The sequence below is a fragment of the Salmo salar genome, chromosome 22 (genome assembly GCF_965601325.2).
Source record: "Salmo salar chromosome 22, fSalSal1, whole genome shotgun sequence".
Classification (NCBI taxonomy): Eukaryota; Metazoa; Chordata; class Actinopteri; order Salmoniformes; family Salmonidae; genus Salmo; species Salmo salar.
The window spans coordinates 24,031,369-24,052,617 of record NC_138312.1 but is presented as its reverse complement, the minus strand read 5'-3'; the positions used below and the strand labels follow the sequence as shown (position 1 = coordinate 24,052,617).

Here is a 21,249-nt window from a genome sequence, read left to right as displayed (position 1 = left end):
GAGATGTTCAATCGGGTTCATGTCCTGGCTCTGGCTGGGCCACTTAAGGACATTCAGAGACTTGTCCCGAAGACACTCCTGCGTTGTCCTGGCTGTGTGCTTAGGGTTGTTGTCCTGCTGGAAGGTGAAGCTTCGCCCCAGTCTGAGGTCCTGAGCGCTCTGGAGCAGATTTTCATCAAGGATCTCTCTGTACTTTGCTCCGTTCATCTTTCCCTCGATCTTGACTAGTCTCCCCAATGCCTGCCGTTGAACAAAATGGCCACAGCATGATGCTGCCGCCACCATGCTTCACCGTAGGGATGGTGCCAGGTTTCCTCCAGACGTGACACTTGGGATTCAGGCCAAAGAGTTCAATCTTGGTTTCATCAGACCAGAGAATCATGTTTCTCATGTTCTGAGAATCCTTTAGGTGACTTTTGGCAAACTCCAAGAGGGCTGTCGTGTGCCTTTTACTGAGGAGTGGCTTCTGTCTGGCCATTCTACCATAAAGGCCTGATTGGTGGAGTGCTGCAGAGATGGTTGTCCTTCTGGAAGATTGTCCCATCTGCACAGAGGAACTCTAGAGCTCCTTCAGAATGACCATCGGGTTCTTGGTCCCCTCTCTGACCAAGGCCCTTCTCCCCCGATTGCTCAAGAATGATGGAGACCTCTGTGTTCTTGGGGCCCTTCAATGCTGCATAAATGTTTGGTGTCCTTCCCCAGATCTGTGCCTCGACACAATCCTGTATCAGAATTTTACAAACAATTTCTTCGACCTCATGGTTTGGTTTTTGCTCTGACATGCACTGTCAACTATGGGACCTTATATAGACAGGTGTGTGCCTTTCCAAATCATGTCCAATCAATAGAATTTACCACAGGTGGACTCCAATCAAGTTGTAGAAACATCTCAAGGATGATCAATGGAAAAAGGATGTACCTGAGTCTCATAGCAAAGAGTCTGAATACTTACGTAAATAAGGTATTTCTAAAAAGCTGTTTTAGCTTTGTCATTATGGGTTTTTGTGTGTAGATTGAGGAGGAAATATATTTATTTAATCCATTTTAGATTAAGGCTGTAATGTAACAAAATGTGGAAAAAGTAAAAGGGTCTGAATACTTTCCGAATGCAGTGTACAGTAGTGTCAGGTTAGAGTTTGTGTCTATAGGGAAGATTTGAAGCACTCTAACTTATGAATATAGTTATGTTAAAGATGCACAATGCAGAAATCATTTCTGCAATTTCCTGGTTGCTAAAATCCCAATAGTGGACCTAATTGCAGTTTATGTGACAAAACAAGCAAGTATAGTGTAGAGAATCAATGTACCACCTAAACCGCTGTGAAATATATTTTCCATAACCAAAAATATAACATTTCAGTTGTTTGAGGCTGGTGTACAAACCCAAAAGTAAAGGAAATAGAACAGATGTACTGCCTCTTAGACTTGCTTTCAATGAGAATGACCCATCTATAACACACATTTCAATGTGAATTTGGTCGGGTTGCCCAAAAAGTTACATATTGCAGCTTTAACACCTCCATCAGACATATGAACTGAATGGCAATATGTCCTTCAAGTCAGAGAGGAAAAGGCTGTCATGGCTGCCTGACATCACTCACTTAGGAGGGACATGCTATGACCAAACATACCATCAGCAAAAAGTAAACAAGGTTTATAAGGCGCTATATCTACAATGGGTTACCTTGCTGGGAAACAATAGATCAAGTGCGATAGCTGAATGGAAGCCGTCTATGCCAGGCATCAGTAATAGAATCATGTCAGGTAGATGGAAAAGTATTCAACCATGAATACCACTATAACCACAAGGCTTGTTCAGTAGTACTATGCGATTTCTGTTTCAGGTCCAACTGGTTTTCATCAAACACCATTCTCCCTTGTCAACAACACAAAAGCATGATGCAGAATCAGATTCTTTGCATGCCACAGACGTACAATGGCGGGGGCCGGTGACAGCATGTAATCCCTGCCCTGTCACTGAGGCTGTCACACAGAGCAAGGGTCCTGTCAGGGCCCATAGTGCCTTAATTCATCACTACCCTAGTGTGCCTTCCAGACACCTCATGCCATCATGCCTCTTACTCCTGCCTTCCAGCAGCATGGGGATAAGGTCTCCACCACAGGGAGATTGAGATGGTTCCTCTCTACCTGAGCAACAGGGAGAATGGGAGAATGACTATACTCTGGTTTCAAAGTGTATGTTGGGGTTTAAGTGCTGAGCGATTAACAGAAATGTTGGTAATTTTTTGGTTTGATTGCGTTGGTCTTGGCAAGCTTAATGTTCCGGTCGGTAGCTAGCTAGCACTCGCTCATGTGGCTGCTAGCACCATAATGAAAAGGGGCATGAGGGAAGCCCTACAATACTACATAAGAGCGCTTGCGAGCAGGCAATGCTGAAAAGTTATCTTTAGACGTGTTGTACTTTTTTTAAATGTAGTTTTGTAATTGACTAAAACAAGCAGATAACAAGAAGATTGCATTTGAAAAAGGTCAAGTATTTGCTGTGAGCCAATGGGCTAACCTAGGTAACCACAGGTTGTTTTCCCTACAGGCGGGCGGGGCCACAATGTTCTATCTAATTACAGACTGGGAGTATAGGCAGGAACTCTATAGAGATGATGACTTAGAATTAAATAAAATTCATCAAATAAAACATATGCAATACACACAATAACTGAAATATTTATTAAAGTAATGTGAATAACTTATGGTTAATAAGTGATACGCAGAAATGGGAAGTCACCACCATCATGGTTTTTTTTTTTTTTAAGATTCTGTGTTATTACAGCATTCATCCCACATAGTGCAGAGTGCATTTAGTGTCTAAAAAAATGTATGAAAACCGTGATTCTTTTTTAATAATCGAATCGAAACCCGAACCGACTTCAAAAAGCACAAATCGCTCAGCACTACATGCAATGCAACACCATTGATTGATTCTCACTTCCATTTAAAATGCAGGAGAAAGGCATAAAGCTCACTCCATGACTCACATGGGTGGGACGGTACAGGTCTAGACATGCCCAACAAATAAGATTATTCACAATGGACTGATACTAAAGGAATAATGAAGGCTGCATCATGTAAGCAGCCTTGTAACTATAATTGACAGTTATTTCAGGTTTATTAATTGTTCAAATGTCACCTTGCAAACAGACAGTAAATGCATTTCCATAATCCTCTCATAACCAGTACTACAGGGATTGTTTGAGTGGCACTATTTCCAACATAACATGAACATTCTCCTCAAGTAAACCGTAAATCAAATGCAGCCGTGCCATGGCGAGGCTGGGTATGTGGTTTATGACATGGATGTTGTCTGGACAGACACCCATCTGCAGAGCATCCCCGTCACATGATGGGAGCCAAGCAGCAGCAGTTGTCATGCAGTTCAGCCAGGGAGAAAAGAGGACAACCAGGCTGACAAACGGACAAGAGGCAACCATGTCAAAACAAAAACTGAGTATCTGTAATGAGCTGGTGCAGAGAGACCATAATGCTGCACCACCTGCACCACGCAACTACTGTACACAACCCCCGGCAGAGAAAGAGAGAGACACACGCACATACACACACATACATCCACCGGGCCTGTCAAACCAGGTCAGGCCTAAATCACCACTACAGATGTAGGATCTTAACTCGTTCACGATTTTGTTGCTGAGAATTTTCCTGTACGCAGGCAATGCAGATGAGTTTGGTGATTTACATAAATTCTCTGAAAACCCACACTAACACATGGTTATAGTAACAGTATTGCACTTTTCATGTAGCTTACTTTTGGCGAACTAATAGCCTAACCACTGAACAAGCAACATTATGGACTAAACGTTAAAATCCTGTTGCTGCAGGATTATTTTGCTATGACAATATAGGTCAAATGAAGATCCTACATCTGTATCCTTACTAAGCCACAGCTCAGAACACTCTGAGCAAATGTGTTCACAGGCCAGGCCAGGGGCAGCATCACTTATGAATATTCATAGCCATTCACTCAAGAATATCACAACCCGACATGGCATGACCTGTTTTATGACAGAGAGAGGGGGGCTGGTGTGTTAACGTTAATAAATGTATGGGTTACTTATAGCATATCACTACGCATTACGCAATAAAAACTGCTATAAAACCATGCTCATCTCCTCTACTCACCCTTTACAAGTTCCTCCATCACTGAGTCAGTACCCCTATATGAACCGGTTTATAATCAGATCACAGTCAGAGAGGTGGCTCCACTGCTGTGTTATTGCATGTAGTTGAACTGTTTAACATAGTATCGTGTGGAGACCCATGTGTAAGAATATGGGGACTGATTAGCGTCTGTGTGTCTGTGTGTGTGTGTGTGTGTGTGTGTGTGTGTGTGTGTGTGTGTGTGTGTGTGTGTGTGTGTGTGTGTGTGTGTGTGAAGATATCACAAACACTCACACAAACACACACACCTCCCCTTCTCCCCCATGGCTGCCATGGGGTCTGTGGCTCTATGGGGAGCCTATGGGGATTACAACAAATTATGTAACCTCTTAAACACAGACGTTCTCTCAGGACATTGCTTTCTAGTTGCTCTTGGTAATCCCATGATCATAGAGCTAGAGGGGAGGGGCAGGTTTGGCTAAAAGCTGATCTGCATGTAGATGCTTGTTATGAGAGAATGTGTTCTCAATAACCTTGCTACCTTGGTAATAAAGGTAATACAGTGCCTTCAGAAAGTATTTACACCCCTGACTTTACGGCCACACAAAGTGGTTGCCGCCGGGAAATTCGAGGCATTATCAAATTGTAAATGAGAGACCGATGAAGTGTGTACAGCCTGCACAAAAAAACAAAGCAGAGCTCATGCCTTTCATGCAACTTTTTTCAAATCATCATTAAAGTAGCATTATGCAGCCTTACAATGTATTAAAATCAAAACATATAGCCCAACAATTGTAGAACAACTAAAGTTACATTAATAACTCTAAATTAAGCATATAGGAGTACCTATATCTTTGTTAACCTCTCAACATGTGGGTACTCCCTCAAATCGTTTGGAGACAATGTCCTTTCTATTTTATTCAGCTTTGTTAAATTATATTCTTCATACTATAAATAATAATATAAATAATATAAAATATTCTAAGCCAATCTTGTCTGCTAAATTAACTAGTGTAGCCCACAGCTATTATGCAAAGCCAGATGAGGATCTAACATAAGGACAACTTGTCACGGATCCCCCTGGAACTTTCATCACGCACACCAGTCCCCTATTCCCACTGATTAGTATTTGTATATATGTGCCCTTTGGTTTACATCGTCTTGTCGATTACTGTTACAATGTCCATTGGTGCGTGTGAGTACCTGTGCTGTATGTTTTGGGCTTTCGTGACCTTGTGGATTGCGCAGTTGATTTCGGGTCTCGTCCCGTTGGTTAATCATTGTGCGCGTGTGTATTTATTCAAGGTACTCCTCGCTCTTTTGTTTGGGTTTCAACCCTGTGTTTTTGTTACGTGTTTGTTTGGTATTCGTCCCTGTGCTCTTACACGGCACGCTGTAATTCGGGTAAGAAATAAATAAAAATATTACGCATTCCTGCGCCTGTCTCCCGAATCATTGTTACCAACGTGACACAACTCAGAGTATGCTATTCTGTTCTTCTGAAATAGATTACATTTTCTTCATATCATGTTTCTTCAGACCTGTGTAAAATAAATAATGGATTTATTGTGAAAGTGTAGGCTATATTACATGGATTTATTAGACTTTTTAAAATGTAGATGTTCCAAAGGTCTGCATCAGTGTAGAAGCCAGGAGATACTAAATGTGTTTATGTTAATTGACGATCAATTACTATGAGACCGGCAGTTTTTTGCTTGACAATTTTGTGACCTGCCACAGCCCTAGGTATGGGTATGCTTGTAATCGTTCAGGATTTTAAAAAATGGAATGGAGCTAAACACAGGCACAATCCTAGAGGAAAACCTGGTTCAGTTTACATTCCACCAGACATTGGGAGATGAATTCACCATTCAGCAGGAGAAACCTGAGAAATAACCTGAGAAAAAGAAGAAACCCGCACACTGCTCTTGATAGTATCATTGCTCTTCTGCCTAAGGCCTTGAGGCCGATAAATAAAGTTTATTAAAGAGCAGTGATACTATCAAGAGCAGTGTGCAAGTTTCTTATTTTTTCAAATTTTATTCAACTGTTACCATGCGCCTGCAAAAAAAGATAGCTCAGACGTGCGAGTACCTTTAGAATTTTAAATTAGCAGGACAATAACCTAAAACACAAGGCCAAATCTATACTGGAGTTGCTTACCAAGAAGACAGTGCATGTTAACTTAAATATACTTTAACATCTATGGCAAGACCTGAAAATGGTTCTCTAGCAATGATCAACAACTAATTTGACAGAGCTTGAGGAATTTTGAAAAGAACAATGGGCAAATGTGAAATAAGTCAAGGAGTATGAATACTTTCTGAAAACACTATGTGGCTGGACTACTCTGATCTGGGATTTGTTCAGCTCCATCACACAATCATGACTGCCATTTTGCTTAGCCCTGCCTAGGGTGGCTCAGTCTAAAGTACACTGTGAAAAGCCCAAAGTACAAAGAACGAATTCAGCTGGAGTATCCAATGCTGTACTTTGAAGGGAGGCATGAGGAGAAGAGCATCTTGTTGATTATGGGGGTTAGAGAAAATCCCAGAGCTCCTGGTCGTAAGATTCTGGGAACCCATGTCGTCCTGTAAAGGGCTCTTCAGTCAGTCTGAGGGTCTGCCGCTGTTGCTATCTCGGCTCTGTAATGTCTCATTTGCATTCGTCGACACGCAGCCAGTAAGAGGCCTGAGAGCGTGGTGCTGGCCAGCATTAAGATTCCAGAAAGCCAACTGTTCTTCGGTCGCCACAGTGGGCAAATATTAAAACACCTGGGTATTGTCTGGACGCCAGGCCAGACACAGGGCCCAGAAAGAGCAGAGAACCTGACGCCAGAGTAGGTTGAAATTCTGCTGTTGATATTCTTTATGGGGGGCACAGTTTGGTACTACATTTTATTAGTAGTATCCTTTTGTAAAAAAGAACTTCACTGCTCTCATTCATTGAGTACATTTACATACACACTAATAATTCAATATTATGGCAGAATGCCAAGTATGGCATTAGACACGTAAACACCTCACTCTGCTTATCTATATATGTTTTGTTTTTTACCTCCTTTTTTGCCCAATTTCAATTATGATCTTGTCTAATCGCTGCAAATCCCCAACGGGTTGGGGAGAGAAGAAGGTCAAGTCATGCGTCCTCCGAAACACGACCCACCAAACCACACTCCTTAACACCCACCTGCTTAATCCGGAAGCCAGCTGCACCAATGTGTCAGAGGAAACACAGTTCAACTGACGACCGAAGTCAACCTGCAGGCGCCCGAGTCACTATAGCTTGATGAGCCAAACCCTCCCCTAAACCGAACAACGCTGGGCCAAATGTGCGCCGCCCTATGGGATTCCCGGTCACGGCCAGTTGTCTGGGATCAAACCCCGGTCTGTAGTGACGCCTCAAGGACTGCGATGCAGTGCTATGAAACACTGAGCCGCTCGGGAGGCCCTCACTCTGCTTATCTTAATCAGTGTAAGGTCATAATCGAAGTAAGCATATGCCGATTAAAACACCTGGTTTTCTGAGCAATCTTTCAAATGATTAGGACATGTAAACAGCTTAATCAGCATTCCAGTGATGTATTTGAACTACACATGTGCCAGCACCGTGTAGCGCAAGCTTCCCTCTTATGCACGAGTGAAGTGAGTTTGTAAAAACTGAAAGCATGCATCTTAAAAATAGTTTCACAATACAAACTTTATATGTCCGAACTCAGAATGAAATAGTCTTCACTAAAATAACATGGTCACTGTGGTAGAACATTTAAATGTTTTAAACAAACTATTATATTAACCTGACTATCCACAATAATCACATTATTGTGTGCATGTTACCATGCTCATTGTGTCCTTACCTGGGACTGACTTTGGCATTCATGCTATGACAGACTATCTATTTGAGGTGTCCGGCATTGGCCTGATACACTGTTTTAGTGCTCAATGTGTGTGCTGCCTGCCTGTATACACACACCCACAGACACAGACACACAAACTTTAACACGGCCCTGGCACAAACCCTGAGAAAGCCATCTACACTCCCTGCCCCCCCTCCTATCATCATCATCATCATTACAACACTGAGCTGTATCAAACTGCACACACACACACAATCTCTCCATGGCTGATGTTTATGCCGTCTATCAACTTTACTTCAGCCAGAAACCTAAGCTGGTGGCTAATGTTCCTTTTAAAAGAGCACGGTAATTCAAATGTCCAGGCCCATTACCTGGGAGCGATTTAAAGGTGACCTGAGTTCATCTTCCAGTGGATAAACACCAATGAGGACAAAATATGAAATGCTGCTGAATGAAAAGTGACACTCTGGTCTGGGGTAGTTAGTCAGTAGTGGCTATTAGTGGCATCTCACATCTCTGACCCATGCTGAAGGGGAGAGTCAATGACTGTCTTTCCTAAGGCGGCTAGCGCTCACTGTTGCATAAAGATAGTGTCCATCATGAACGGGAGCGTTTGGGTCAGTAACTGTATTGCCAGTCCCTAATAATGCAAACAACCAGTCAGATTATGACTCTCAACCACCACTCCAGAATGACACACACAATACATCTCTCAACCCAACCTAATGAGGACCAGCCCTGGTGAGCACACTTTAGTATGTTGTTTATTCTAAAATACACAATGATTGATTGTGATATTTCAGTAAATTATTCCATTAGAAGCGAATGCACTGCTTCAGGACAAAGCAATGTGGTTATACATCAAGGTCGCGACAAGAAGAAATGGAAAATGCAAAAGCTATTGGCCTTACCATCTATGCTGACTGAAAAAGAGGGAGAAAAAGAGAGGGACTCTCTATATGACTGACATCTGGCAAAATTCTCTCCCAATATCCCAAAATCATTATGTGAACCAACCATTTTGTGAGATTATGCCGTTGGTACAGCGCATTCGGGAAAGTATTCAGACCCCGTGACTTTTTCCACATTTTGTTACGTTACAGGCTTATTCTAAAATTGATTAAATAAAAATAGTTCCTCATCAATCTACACACAACACTTCATAACGACAAAGCAAAAACAGTTTTTTATAAATGTTTACAAATGTATAAAAAAAATCTATAACAGAAATACCTTATTTACATAAATATGCACACCCAATTCTATGAGACTCGAAATTGAGCTCAGGTGCATCCTTTTCCATTGATCATCCTTGAGATGTTTCTACAACTTGATTGGAGTCTACCTGTGGTAAATTCAATTGATTGGACATGATTTGGAAAGGCACACACCTCTCTATATAAGATCCCATAGTTGACAGTGCATGTCAGAGCAAAAACCAAGCCATGAGGTCAAAGAAATTCTCCGTAGAGCTCCAAGACAGGATTGTGTCGAGGCACAGATCTGGGGAAGGGTAACAAAACATTTCTGCAGCATTGAAGGTCCCCAAGAACACAGTGGCTTCCATCATTCTTAAATGGAAGAAGTTTGAGCAATCAGGGGAGAAGGGCCTTGGTCAGGGAGATGACCAAGAACCTGATGGTTCTAGAGTTCTAGAGCTCTAGAGTTCCTCTGTGGAGAACTTTCCAGAAGGACAACCATCTCTGCAGCACTCCACCAATCAGGCCTTTATGGTAGAGTGGCCAGACGGAAGCCACTCCTCAATAAAATGCAAGACAGCCAACTTGGAGTTTGCCAAAACGCACCTAAAGGACTCTCAGACCATGAGAAACAAGATGCCCTGGTCTGATGAAACCAAGATTGAACTCTTTGGCCTGAATGCCAAGCGTCACGTCTGGAGGAAACATGGCACTCTCCCTACGGTGAAGCATGGTGGTGGCAGCATCATGCTGTGGGGATGTTTTTCAGCGGCAGGGACTGGGAGACTAGTCAGGATCGAGGGAAAGATAAACGGAGCACAGAGAGTGTACAGAGAGATCCTTGATGAAAAACTGCTCCAGAGCACTCAGGATCTCAGACTGGGGCGAAGGTTCACCTTCCAACAGGACAACGACCCTAAGCACACAGCCAAGACAACGCAGGAGTGGCTTCGGGACAAGTCTCTGAATGTCTTTGAGTAGCCCAGCCAGAGCTCAGACTTGAACCCGATCGAACATCTCTGGAGAGCCCTGAAAATAGCCGTGCAGCAATGCTCCCCATACAACCTGACAGAGCTTGAGAGGATCTGCAGAGAAGAATTGGAGAAACTCCCCAAATACAGGTGAGCCAAGCTTGTAGCATCATACCCAAGAAGACTCGAGGCTGTAATCACTGCCAAAGGTGCTTCAACAAAGTACTGAGTAAAGGGTCTGAATACTTATGTAAATGTGATATTTCAGTTGTTGTTGTAATAAATTTTAGATCAAGGCTGTAACCTAAAAAGAAATGTCTAAAAACCTGTTTTTGCTTTGTCAACATGGGGCATTGTGTGTGGATTGATGAACAACGATTTAATCCATTTTAGAATAAGGCTGTAACGTAACAAAATGTGGGGGAAAATGAAGGCGTCTGAATACTTTTTGAATGCACTGTATATCCTATTCCTGTGTGACCTTTTCCCCTCTCCCTACCTCTATCCCTCCCTCCTCTGTCTCTTATTGCTCATTAAACAGTGACATTGTGACCTATGTTGTCACTGTTACACGTAATTCCCCAGGTACTGGAGGACTGTGATATCCCAGAAGCCCCAGCTATGCCCCAGTGCCTGACAGAGGCTGCTGATGGACAGGAGTTCATCAGCCAATCATCACACCTATGGTATTGTAAAAAATAACCAATTCATTCTTACATCAAATAAAGATAGGCATAATTTATTTCTATGGAGGATGCTTTGTGAAATGTTTCTTTGTTCAATTTCAGTGACTAAGAATAAAACCAGTCCCATATAGGAGCAGCTCCAGCAAATCCACACACACTGTATTTCAAGCCATCAGTCACCGTCAAATCTTCACACAGAAGCTATAACCATGAGCCAATCCCCACTCAGATGCTCCAGCCATCATCCATTCCTAAAGTAGAAGCTGTAGCTGTCAGCCTATCCTAACATACTATAAGCCTCCTTTCCCTTATGTTTTCTATTCCAAGGCAATGCTGGAGAGTGAGAGCGGCACCAATTTAATTATGGTGGGACTAATGAGAGCACTAGGGACTACAATGTGTTTTAGACATTACAGATTTACTGTAATACCACCACCACGCAACACACACACACACACACACACACACACTGGGGAGAGTACGGAAAGTAGCTTCCTTGCCTAAATTAATTATTGAGCACTAGGAGTAGGGTTGGGATCGACTTCACGCTCGTTTGTTTTCCAGTTGTTCTGTGCATCCCTCTCTCCCCCCTCACCGCTCCCACACACACACACACACACACCATTGCATGTGAGACTGTGTTGTTCTTAACTGAGAAGTTTAGATGATGTCTCCTGAGAGCTAGATGATAAGGGAAGGCCTGTGATGTAGGCTAGCTGTGTAAGGTTAGGTGAGCCAACAGTGAGGGCTGAGCAGCTGCCTACGGCTCTGATGGCAGACGGTAAAAGAAGCAGAAAAAATAAGCAAAAACAGGAAGTGATGTCATGAAAACACATTGTAACAAAATAAAGCAAAAAGACCAGGATATTTAAAGAATAGTATTTTGTGTGTTCCGGTGTCCATGGTGATTGTAGTAGGCTACAGAAGACTGGCTGTCGTGCTCCAGGAGAAGAACATATCCCACGCATTCAGCGATTATTATTACTTTGCCTTCTCCTCGTTGAGACGGCAACCACTTATTTTCCTGAACAACTGGTTGCTAGCGTGCAATTTATTCTCTCAGAACCACCAAGATGAAAGCAAATAGGAGGGGGAAGTGTGTGTGGGGGGGGGGGGGGGGGGGGGGTAGAAGAAAAGAAAGAGAGATTGAAAAAGAATGAGAGAGATACATAGAGAAAATCATTAATGAGGAAAGGTTGAGCAGAGTGGGATGCTTCGGGCATGGTGAAACACAAACTAATTGTCATGCTCTAGCATTGCGACAGCAGCAGCTCACTTTTTAGTTTCTGACAGGCTCACGTGTCCCTCTGTTGCACGGATGCTGGTGATTAGTTTTAGTGGCCTGCTGGTGGTAGACTGAACGAGGATGTGACAAACATGCTATTTGTAGAGGATTAGTTTGACATACTGGGCCCATCACTTGCTGCTAGGAACACAACACAAGCCCTATCAAATGTGTAAAGCGTTCCAAAATCCTGATGCCAAGAAGCACATAACTGTACTGGGCCTGCAGGAACTTTTCACATCATGTTGACTGATGTACATATCTAGGCTACTAAGCTCTACTTCTCCGATGTCAATATTGCCTGGAGTTCTCTGTGCCACTGCTGACATATTTTGGGAGAGTGACTAGCGCAGCTCTCTGCTCTCTCTCTCCAACTAAAGCAGGAGCCAGATGTTTCTGCCTAACCAGGGGGCCTCTCAGCTTGTGTTCCCTCTCGAGTTTTCTGGCAAGCGACCGACCCACACAAATCTCATTCCGATGACAAAGCAGGGCCTGTCAAGAGGAGGACTCTATCGAGACTGGAGAGCCACTTCCCAGATATGAGTTGTGCATTAGCGCGATTAACCCACGCCCACCATCTCCATTGCATACCATTACAGGGCGCAGGATTGGATCCACTCGGGCCTCCCAAGTGGCGCAGTGGTCTAAGGCACTGCATCGCAGTGCTAGATGTGCCACTGGAGATTCTGGGTTTTGAGTCCAGGCTCTGTCGTAGCTGGCCGCGACCGGGAGACCCATGGGACGGCGCACAATTGGCCCAGCGTCGTCTGGGTTAGGGGAAGGTTTGAACGGCAGGGATGTCCTTGTCCCATCGCGCACTAGCAACTCTTGTGGCGGGCCGGCCGCAGTGCACAATGACATGGTCGCCAGGTGTATGGTGTTTCCTCTGACACATTGGTGTGGCTGGCTTCCGGGTTAAGTGGGCATTGTGTCAAGAAGCATTACGGCTTGGTTGTGTTTTGTTTCGGAGGACGCACGGCTCTCGGCATTCGCCTCTCCCGAGTCCGTACGGGAGTTGCAGCGATGAGACAAGACTGTAACTACCAATTGGATACCACGAAATTGGGGAGAAAAAAGGGTAAAAAAAAGATAATACAAATAAGGATTGGATCCACTCACGTTCCTCTATATTGGTGTAATCAGCAGGTAATGTGAAATATGGTTACGTGTGTGAAAGACAGAGGGCTGTGACAGCCAGGCTGCTCCACTGCCTTCAGCACACTCATTAGAGGGACCCACAGTAGACAGACACAGCATGCACACCATTACATAGATTCTCTATTGAATAATAGCACACATCACAGGAGGTTGGTAGCACCTTAATTGGGGAGAACAGGCTCCTGGTAATGGCTGGAGCGGAATCAGTGGAATGGTATCAAATACATCAAACACATGGGATGTTTTTCAAAATGCATACTACCGTGCATTTTCTGAGCACGCAAAATTGTAGCACGTCAAGGGTCAAATTATGTGAAATGTAGCATGGAGGGCACTTCTTGAATCCATTTGTACATATTTTGAAGCATACATCGACGCAAGCTTCAATGGAAAGTATGCAAAGAAATATGATGCAACCACGTAAAAAAAAGAATGCAACATTTCTTGAAGTCAATGGCAGCCATTATTCTAGTTGAAGTGAGAGAAAATACACTCCGACTTCGGAATGAAATGTTGCCTATTCACATCTCATATGTTGCCTGACTACAATATTTTATCTTGATACATTAATAAATAAATGCCGTGTTAATATTGACATGTTTATCTGCCTACGTACTGTAGATCGTAGGCCCATAATTAGTCAATAGGGCTAACTGGCTAGATACTACTGTTAGCTAGCCACAAAGAATTGTTAGCTAGCATACCCACAAATAATTGACATCTATCTTGCATAATATTAGTTTTAGGTCATAGTTTTTGGTCACTATCTGGTTAGCTACATTATTACGATTCACATATAGCTAGCTGATAGTTATGAAGTAAAACGGTTGCTTTGTGTACAGTGGCAAAGAAAAGGTATGTGAACCCTTTGGAATTACCTGTATTTCTGCATAAATTGGTCATAAAATTTGATCTGATCTTCATCTAGGTCACAACAATAAAACAAACACAGTCTGCTTAAACTAATAACACCAAACAATTTTACATTTTCATGTCTTTATTGAACACACCGTCTAAACATTCACAGTGCAGGGTGGGAAAAGTATGTGAACCCTTGGATTTAATAACTGGTTGACCCTCCTTTGGCAGCAATATCCTCAACCAAACGTTTTCTGTAGTTGCGGATCAGACCTGCACAACGGTCAGGAGGAATTTTGGACCATTCCTCTTTACAAAACTGTTTCAGTTCAGCAATATTCTTGGGATGCCTGGTGTGAACTGCTCTCTTGAGGTCATGCCATAGCATCTCAATCGGGTTGAGGTCAGGACTCTGACTGGGCCACTCCAGAAGGCGTATTTTCTTCTGTTGAAGCCATTCTGTTGTTGATTTACTTCTGTTTTGGGTCGTTGTCCTGTTGCATCACCCAACTTCTGTTGAGCTTCAATTGGCAGACAGATAGCCTAACATTATCCTGCTATGTCTTGATAAACTTGGGAATTCATTTTTCCGTCGATGATAGCAAAGCAGCACCACACCATGATGCTCCCTCTACCACACTTTACAGTTGGGATGAGGTTTTGATGTTGGTGTGCTGTGCCTTTTTCTCCACACATAGTGTTGTGTGTTCCTTCCAAACAACTCAACTGTAGTTTCATCTGTCCACAGAATATTTTGCCAATAGCACTGTGGAACATCCAGGTGCACTTTTGCAAACTTCAGACGTTCAACAATGTTTTTGTTTGTACAGCAGTGGCTTCTTCCGTGGTGTCCTCCCATGAACACCATTCTTGTTTAGTGTTTTACGTATCGTAGACTCGTCAACAGAGATGTTAGCATGTTCCATCAGGACTACCTGGCCTGATGACTCCTTGCTGTCCCCAGTCCACCTGGCCGTGCTGCTGCTCCAGTTTCAACTGTTCTGCCTGTGGCTATGAAACCTGACCTGTTCACTGGACGTGCTACCTGTCCCAGACTTGCTGTTTTCAACTCTCTAGAGACAGCAGAAGCGGTAGAGATACTCTGAATGATCGGCTATGAAAAGCCAACTGACATTTACTCCTGATGTGCTGACCTGTTGCACCCTCGACAACCACTGTGATTATTATTATTTGACCCTGCTGGTCATCTATGAACATTTGAACATCTTGGCCATGTTCTGTTATAATCTCCACCAGGCACAGCCAGAAGAGGACTGGCCACCCCTCAGAGCCTGGTTTCTCTATTGGTTTCTTCCTAGGTTCTGGCCTTTCTATGGAGTATTGCCTAGCCACCGTGCTTCTACACTTGCATTGCTTGCTGTTTGGGGTTTTAGGCTGGGTTTCTGTATAGCACTTTGTTAAGAAGGGCTTTATAAATACATTTGATTTGATGATTTGATTTGATTCCAGAGATTTCAGTAAGTCTTTAGCTGACACTCTAGGATTCTTCTTAACCTCATTGAGCATTCTGCGCTGTGCTCTTGCAGTCATCTTTGCAGGACGGCCACTCCTAGGGAGAGTAGCAACAGTGCTGAACTTTCTCTATTTGTAGACAATTTGTCTTACCGTGGACTGATGAACATCAGGGCTTTTAGAGATACTTTTGTAACCCTTTCCAGCTTTATGCAAGTCAACAATTCTTAATCTTAGGTCTTCTGAGATCTCTTTTGTTCGAGGAATGGTTCACATCAGGCAATGCTTCTTGTGAATAGCAAACTCAAATGTTGTGAGTGTTTTTTATAGGGCAGGGCAGCTCTAACCAACATCTCCAATCTTGTCTCATTGATTGGACTCCAGGTTAGCTGACTCCTGACTCCAATTAGCTTTTGGACAAGTCATTAGCCTAGGGGTTCACATACTTTTTCCAACCTACACTGTGAATGTTTAAATGATGTATTCAATATAGACAGGAAAAATACAATAATTTGCGTGTTATTAGTTTAAGCACACTGTGTTTGTCTATTGTTGTGACTTAGATGAAGATCAGATCAAATTTGATGGCCAATTTATGCAGAAATCCAGGTGATTCCAAAGGGTTGACATAATTTTTCTTGCCACTGTATATCTTTATTGCCATTGTCCTGGAAGATGGTTCAAAGAATAGGTAAGTCCATTTGTTAATAGGGCTACCTGGCTAGCTAGCCACGAAAAATGTACATCTACCTTGCATCACATTAGTTTTAGGTCATTTTTGTCTAACTAGCTTGAGAGCTAGATTATTACAATTAACATATCTAGCTGATAATTATGAAGTAAAATGTTTGCTTTGTGTATCTCTTGTTTTGTCTATTGCTGCTATTGTCCTGGCTAGGTGGGGAGGTGAAGCCTGAGATAATACAGTAGGGGGAGTGTGAGTCCTTCTCAAATGTAATGTTTTATGCGTTCTTCACACTCTTGTCCTCACAAGAACGTCCTCAAGAGAAAGTTGTCGGAGAATGCACTTGGAGCATGAGAGTGTGGAGCACGGTAGTATGCATATTTAGAAACACCCATGGTTTCCATGTGTTTGATGCCATTCCATTCGCTCCTTTCCAGCCATTATTATGAGCCAGTCCTCCCCTCAGCAGCCTCCACTGGCACACATGCCACCTAACATAGGTTCTAGCCTTTGGCTCTCTGTGCATTTTTACATAACAAAGTGGGTTACATGTGTGTGAGGGATGCCTTATGGCAGCTCATTGGTGTAGATGATGCATTAAATAGTAGAAGCAGGCTGAGCCCTTCTTTAGCGCCATGACTACAACTTCCATGGAGACTCCCCCAGTCCTCTCACAATGCCTCCTTAGTCACAGTCCTCCACATGATGCACCACAAGGCCTAACAAGGCCTGTCTTCACCCATGCTCTACCAATGTTTTCCAGCACTGCTTTGTCCTACTACAGTAGCTACTTTAACCAACATGTAGGCAGGTTCCTTAGGTTTCAACCCTTCTCAAACAGCCTAATTCATACTCAGAGGTGTTCCCACACAAAAGTGATTCATACCACACTCCCAACTCCTCCTCCTCCTAGCTCTTCCTCTCAGCTGTCAGCAGATAAAAGAAGTCCACCAGCTCCAGGTTCCAGGGGAGAGAGAGTAGAGGATCCTGGGAACAGCAGCAGTAGAACATCTAGTGCACCAATCTCTGTCAGCTCCCTCTGCTCTCCCCTCTCCCACCAACCATTAGTGCTATGCCACAACTTCCTGGTAACAGCTGATCCTCCAGGCCCATCGCCACCACACCACCCTGTACCCCACCGCCCCCTATCAGCGTGGAGGCAGTAACACTCACTGCCTCAATAATGCAAGAGGTGTGAATTAAACATGAGCTTACCGTGCAGGAAACACTGTGTGCGCATATGTGTGCATCTACGTGCGCAAAGTCAAAACACACAGGCGCACGGCGCGAGTGTACACACACACACATACTATTATAGCATATAATTACATATACATATCATACAAAAAGCTGTTTATTATGAGGGTTTTGACCTTTAAGGCAGCAAGTACATTTCTAAGGAAGAGCCTCCACAAGATAGTTCAAGCCCTCACTGTGACCCGTCATATGTATGACTGTTACAATTCACGGACTGGTAAAGAGTTAACTCAGGTCGTTGTTGTTGCTGCTGGTGATGGATGAATTTGAAGTAGAAGGTGATGAGGAATATTGCCATCACTACAAGCTTAAGAACAATAACAGCATAGTGTGGGAGTTGAGCCTAGATCCAAAGGCTGAGCTGATTCCTTCTCCCTCCCATGCCCTTTATTAATCATCCTTGGTTAGTGAGCGTGGTGCGAGGAGCTCTAAGTCGTGCAGTGGACACACACACACACACACACACACACACTCACACACACTCACTCTCCCAAACATAGCTGATCTTCAGGGCGACTGGCCTGGAGGCCTAAGACTCAGATGCTACTGCAACCTTTCCAGTCTCAGATGTTGTTTAGATATTCCAGTTCAAATATGCAACAACAAGCGAGTCATCCCCTTCCACTGTACCAGATAAACAGACAGCCAACCTTCCAGCCTGGCTGACCCGTGAGGCCCTACTCCTCAGAATGCATACAGACTGCAGAAACCAGGGATCCAATAGGATCATAAGAAAGGAACTCATGAAACCAGCATATAGCCCTTAAGAGGCAGAGGTGAGGTAAGGACCATGTCCGTGGAGGGTGTTAAATGACAGACACATCACTGTTTGAGGTCATGTCATATCAATGGCAGATGTGCATCTGTCAAATTACTTGCCATGCCACTCACATCACAACCAGCAATATGAGTGGCATTGGCATTTATCAATAACACAATACAGAGGGGATTTCTCTGAGGGCATAAGAACATTAAATCAGACTTGACCAACGCCCAAAGCCGAATGGGGTATGTGATGAGCCCCAGCAAGTGATGGACACTGACTCCTCCACATGATTCTTGTGTAGTCATTCAACAAAGACACTACAACACATTCAACAAAGGGCACTACACTTCACATTGTGTTATTGCAGGGTAGCTAGAATAAGCTGTTTAATATCCTTGCACTATAAGTATGCACATTCATTCTCTGAGTCAAGCGAGGCCAATTTTGTTTCTCAAATACTTGATGTAAAATGGCACAAAAGTTAGAGGAAAACGAGGGCGCACCTGGTTTGACAGTCTTCAAACGAATGGGCTCCCGAAAGTGGCGAATGACTGCATGCGTGTCGCGGTTTGTAAGTCCACTGATGGGGGTTCCGTTGATCTCCAACAAAACGTCCCCAAAATACGGCATTCTCCCGACGTGGCACACCATTACATCCAACTTCATCTGGCCCAAGTAAGGGAACTCTCCGTGTTCGGCACCCCCCAACACCTCCACCACATTTCCGAATTCTCCGAGGCTTCCCCATGACACGGCACACTCCTGCACTTTGCTGGACCAATGTTTCTTCTTTTTCAGCGTTCTGGACATATTGTATCCTTTTGATGTTGTCTGTCACTGATCTGAAATTGTCTGTTTGATTTTGCTTTGTTTCACAAGCACTAAAGCAGGAGCAAATATGGTCGAACAAAGATTTCTAATCTCGAGTCATTCCCTGGCTCTGGTCGGAGTTTCATTTCTCTGTTATAATTGATCATTCACTTTAGGGAGCCAGCCTGTCATGGATGAGGTATTCCCGGTAATGTGTAAATAAATGTAATATTGTCCAGGAATAAACCACAGTAATCCTGGAGTAGCACCACTGTCAATAAAAATCAGTACGAGCCATCCAGTAGCTGGCTGTGCTACTGAAAGTATGTCCGTTGAAAAACTCCGAATGTTCTATGTGCGTAAAACAATAAACAAGAAAGCAATACAATGTCTAAATGAATGCATCAATGCGTGTTAGCCTCCTCATCACCCTATCAAAGGATGTTTTTTTCTTATTTCCTAAACCTTTGGCTGGAAGTTGTCAAAACAAGGTATCCACTCACCTCACCATACTGCGTGAGAGACAAATCTGCTCGGAGATTTAGAATCGTAAACCGTTCAGTGCGTCAACGAGAGTGCCTTTATACCTGTAACTAGACTAACAGATAACGACGACACGAGCCGTTTTCTATCGCATCATTCACTTAATGGTAATTTATTATCGTTCCAGGTCGTAGTTCGGATCCTACGCATTTTGATGTAGTGACAACCGCGACCCCATCCCTCGCCACAGGTTTAAACACACCTGGCACGGTGGTAGCACCAAGCGAGATGCGCGAATCCCGAAACGCCCAGATGTCACTGCGCGCCGTAGAACTCAACCTTTTCGGCAGGCTCCATCCTTCGGTGTATTGTAGCAGAATGAACACTGAAAAGTCTTGCATACACAGTATAGTGGGTCACTTTTAGCAGGCTTATATAATAGTAGCCTACATAACTCAACTGTATAATAGTGTATAATCTTTGGTCAATACACAATTTGCCATATTGCACCCAAAATAACCACACACAAACATAAAAAAAGAATCCAACGTATTAAAATAAAGGCTATAAACCTGGGGTCTTTACACTTTTGCCTGCCTCCCTGGCAAACAGGTGACCCAGGGACCTCCATCATATCTTAGCAGAATTATTTTCACGCCTTGTCTTACCAGGTGAATGATAATGACAAAATATTTAAAAAAAATTAATAGATTTGGTAAATAGTTTTTCATTATTTTCACCTCCCCACATTATAATTGGAGGTCACACTTTATTTGGATAGTCTGGATTGTCCATCTGTAGTTATACTATCAACAAACTATCTGTTGATAAACAAATGCTTGCTTGCTAAGTTTATAGTTAGGGTTAGGATAAGGGTTAGTAGATAGTTGACATGTTACTGATAGTCTGTAGAGCATCTACAGATGGACTATCCAAATAAAGTGTTACCTAATTGGAAGAAGAAGAGTAAACTCTAACATTGCCTAGAAAGGTAACTTGAGTAGCTGTTTAGCTGGTTAAAGGGAAATACACTCAAATCCATATTTAGGTATTTCTTTCATTAGTCTAGTGTTAATACAGTCCCAAAATGTTTTGCATGTCAGCAGTCAAGATTTAGGACCTTCAAGAAGCAACGTCTGACTTGCCACATCATCATCTGTATCAACAGTGGAAAAATTAGTGGATTTTTCCTTTAAACAAAAGTCAGCCATGTGTTTCAAAAATGTATGTCCAAGTCAAGAAAGCTTACCAGCCAGCGGCACTTCCCGCACTGGTAGCCTATTCTTTTTCAAAGCCGATGTCAGATACCCCAGTGAATATAATTTGCTTCAATGAGTGTTATTTGTATAATCATTCGAAAGAAGATATGCGCCTCTTTTCTACTGTAGTTATGTAATTCAAATATTTATTCTGTTGTTGCGAGCGATATTCGTACAAAATAGAAGGGAAAAAATCCCCCCTGGTTGAATACCCATGCTATAACAGTTTGTATAAACTACGTATAGCCTCTTTATACATCCTTATTATCAAGTGTTACCAATATAGATATATAAACATTTGTGCATGCTTTCTCTCAGTAGCTATTGCATGGAAGAATGATTTGGGTGAAGATGAGTCCTGTGATAGATAAC

General features: G+C 43.1%; 1 protein-coding gene across 1 annotated transcript in view; it reads right to left on the bottom strand.

The window, feature by feature from the left end:
- Positions 1–19,707, bottom strand: part of magi2 (membrane associated guanylate kinase, WW and PDZ domain containing 2) — a gene marked incomplete at its 3' end in the record, with an annotated part of 129,041 nt that extends 109,334 nt beyond the window's left edge. The window contains 1 exon segment of the mRNA NM_001173864.1: positions 18,829–19,707. Coding sequence (NP_001167335.1) covers positions 18,829–19,135 — 307 coding nt within the window.
- Between the last annotated feature and the right edge of the window lie 1,542 nt (positions 19,708–21,249).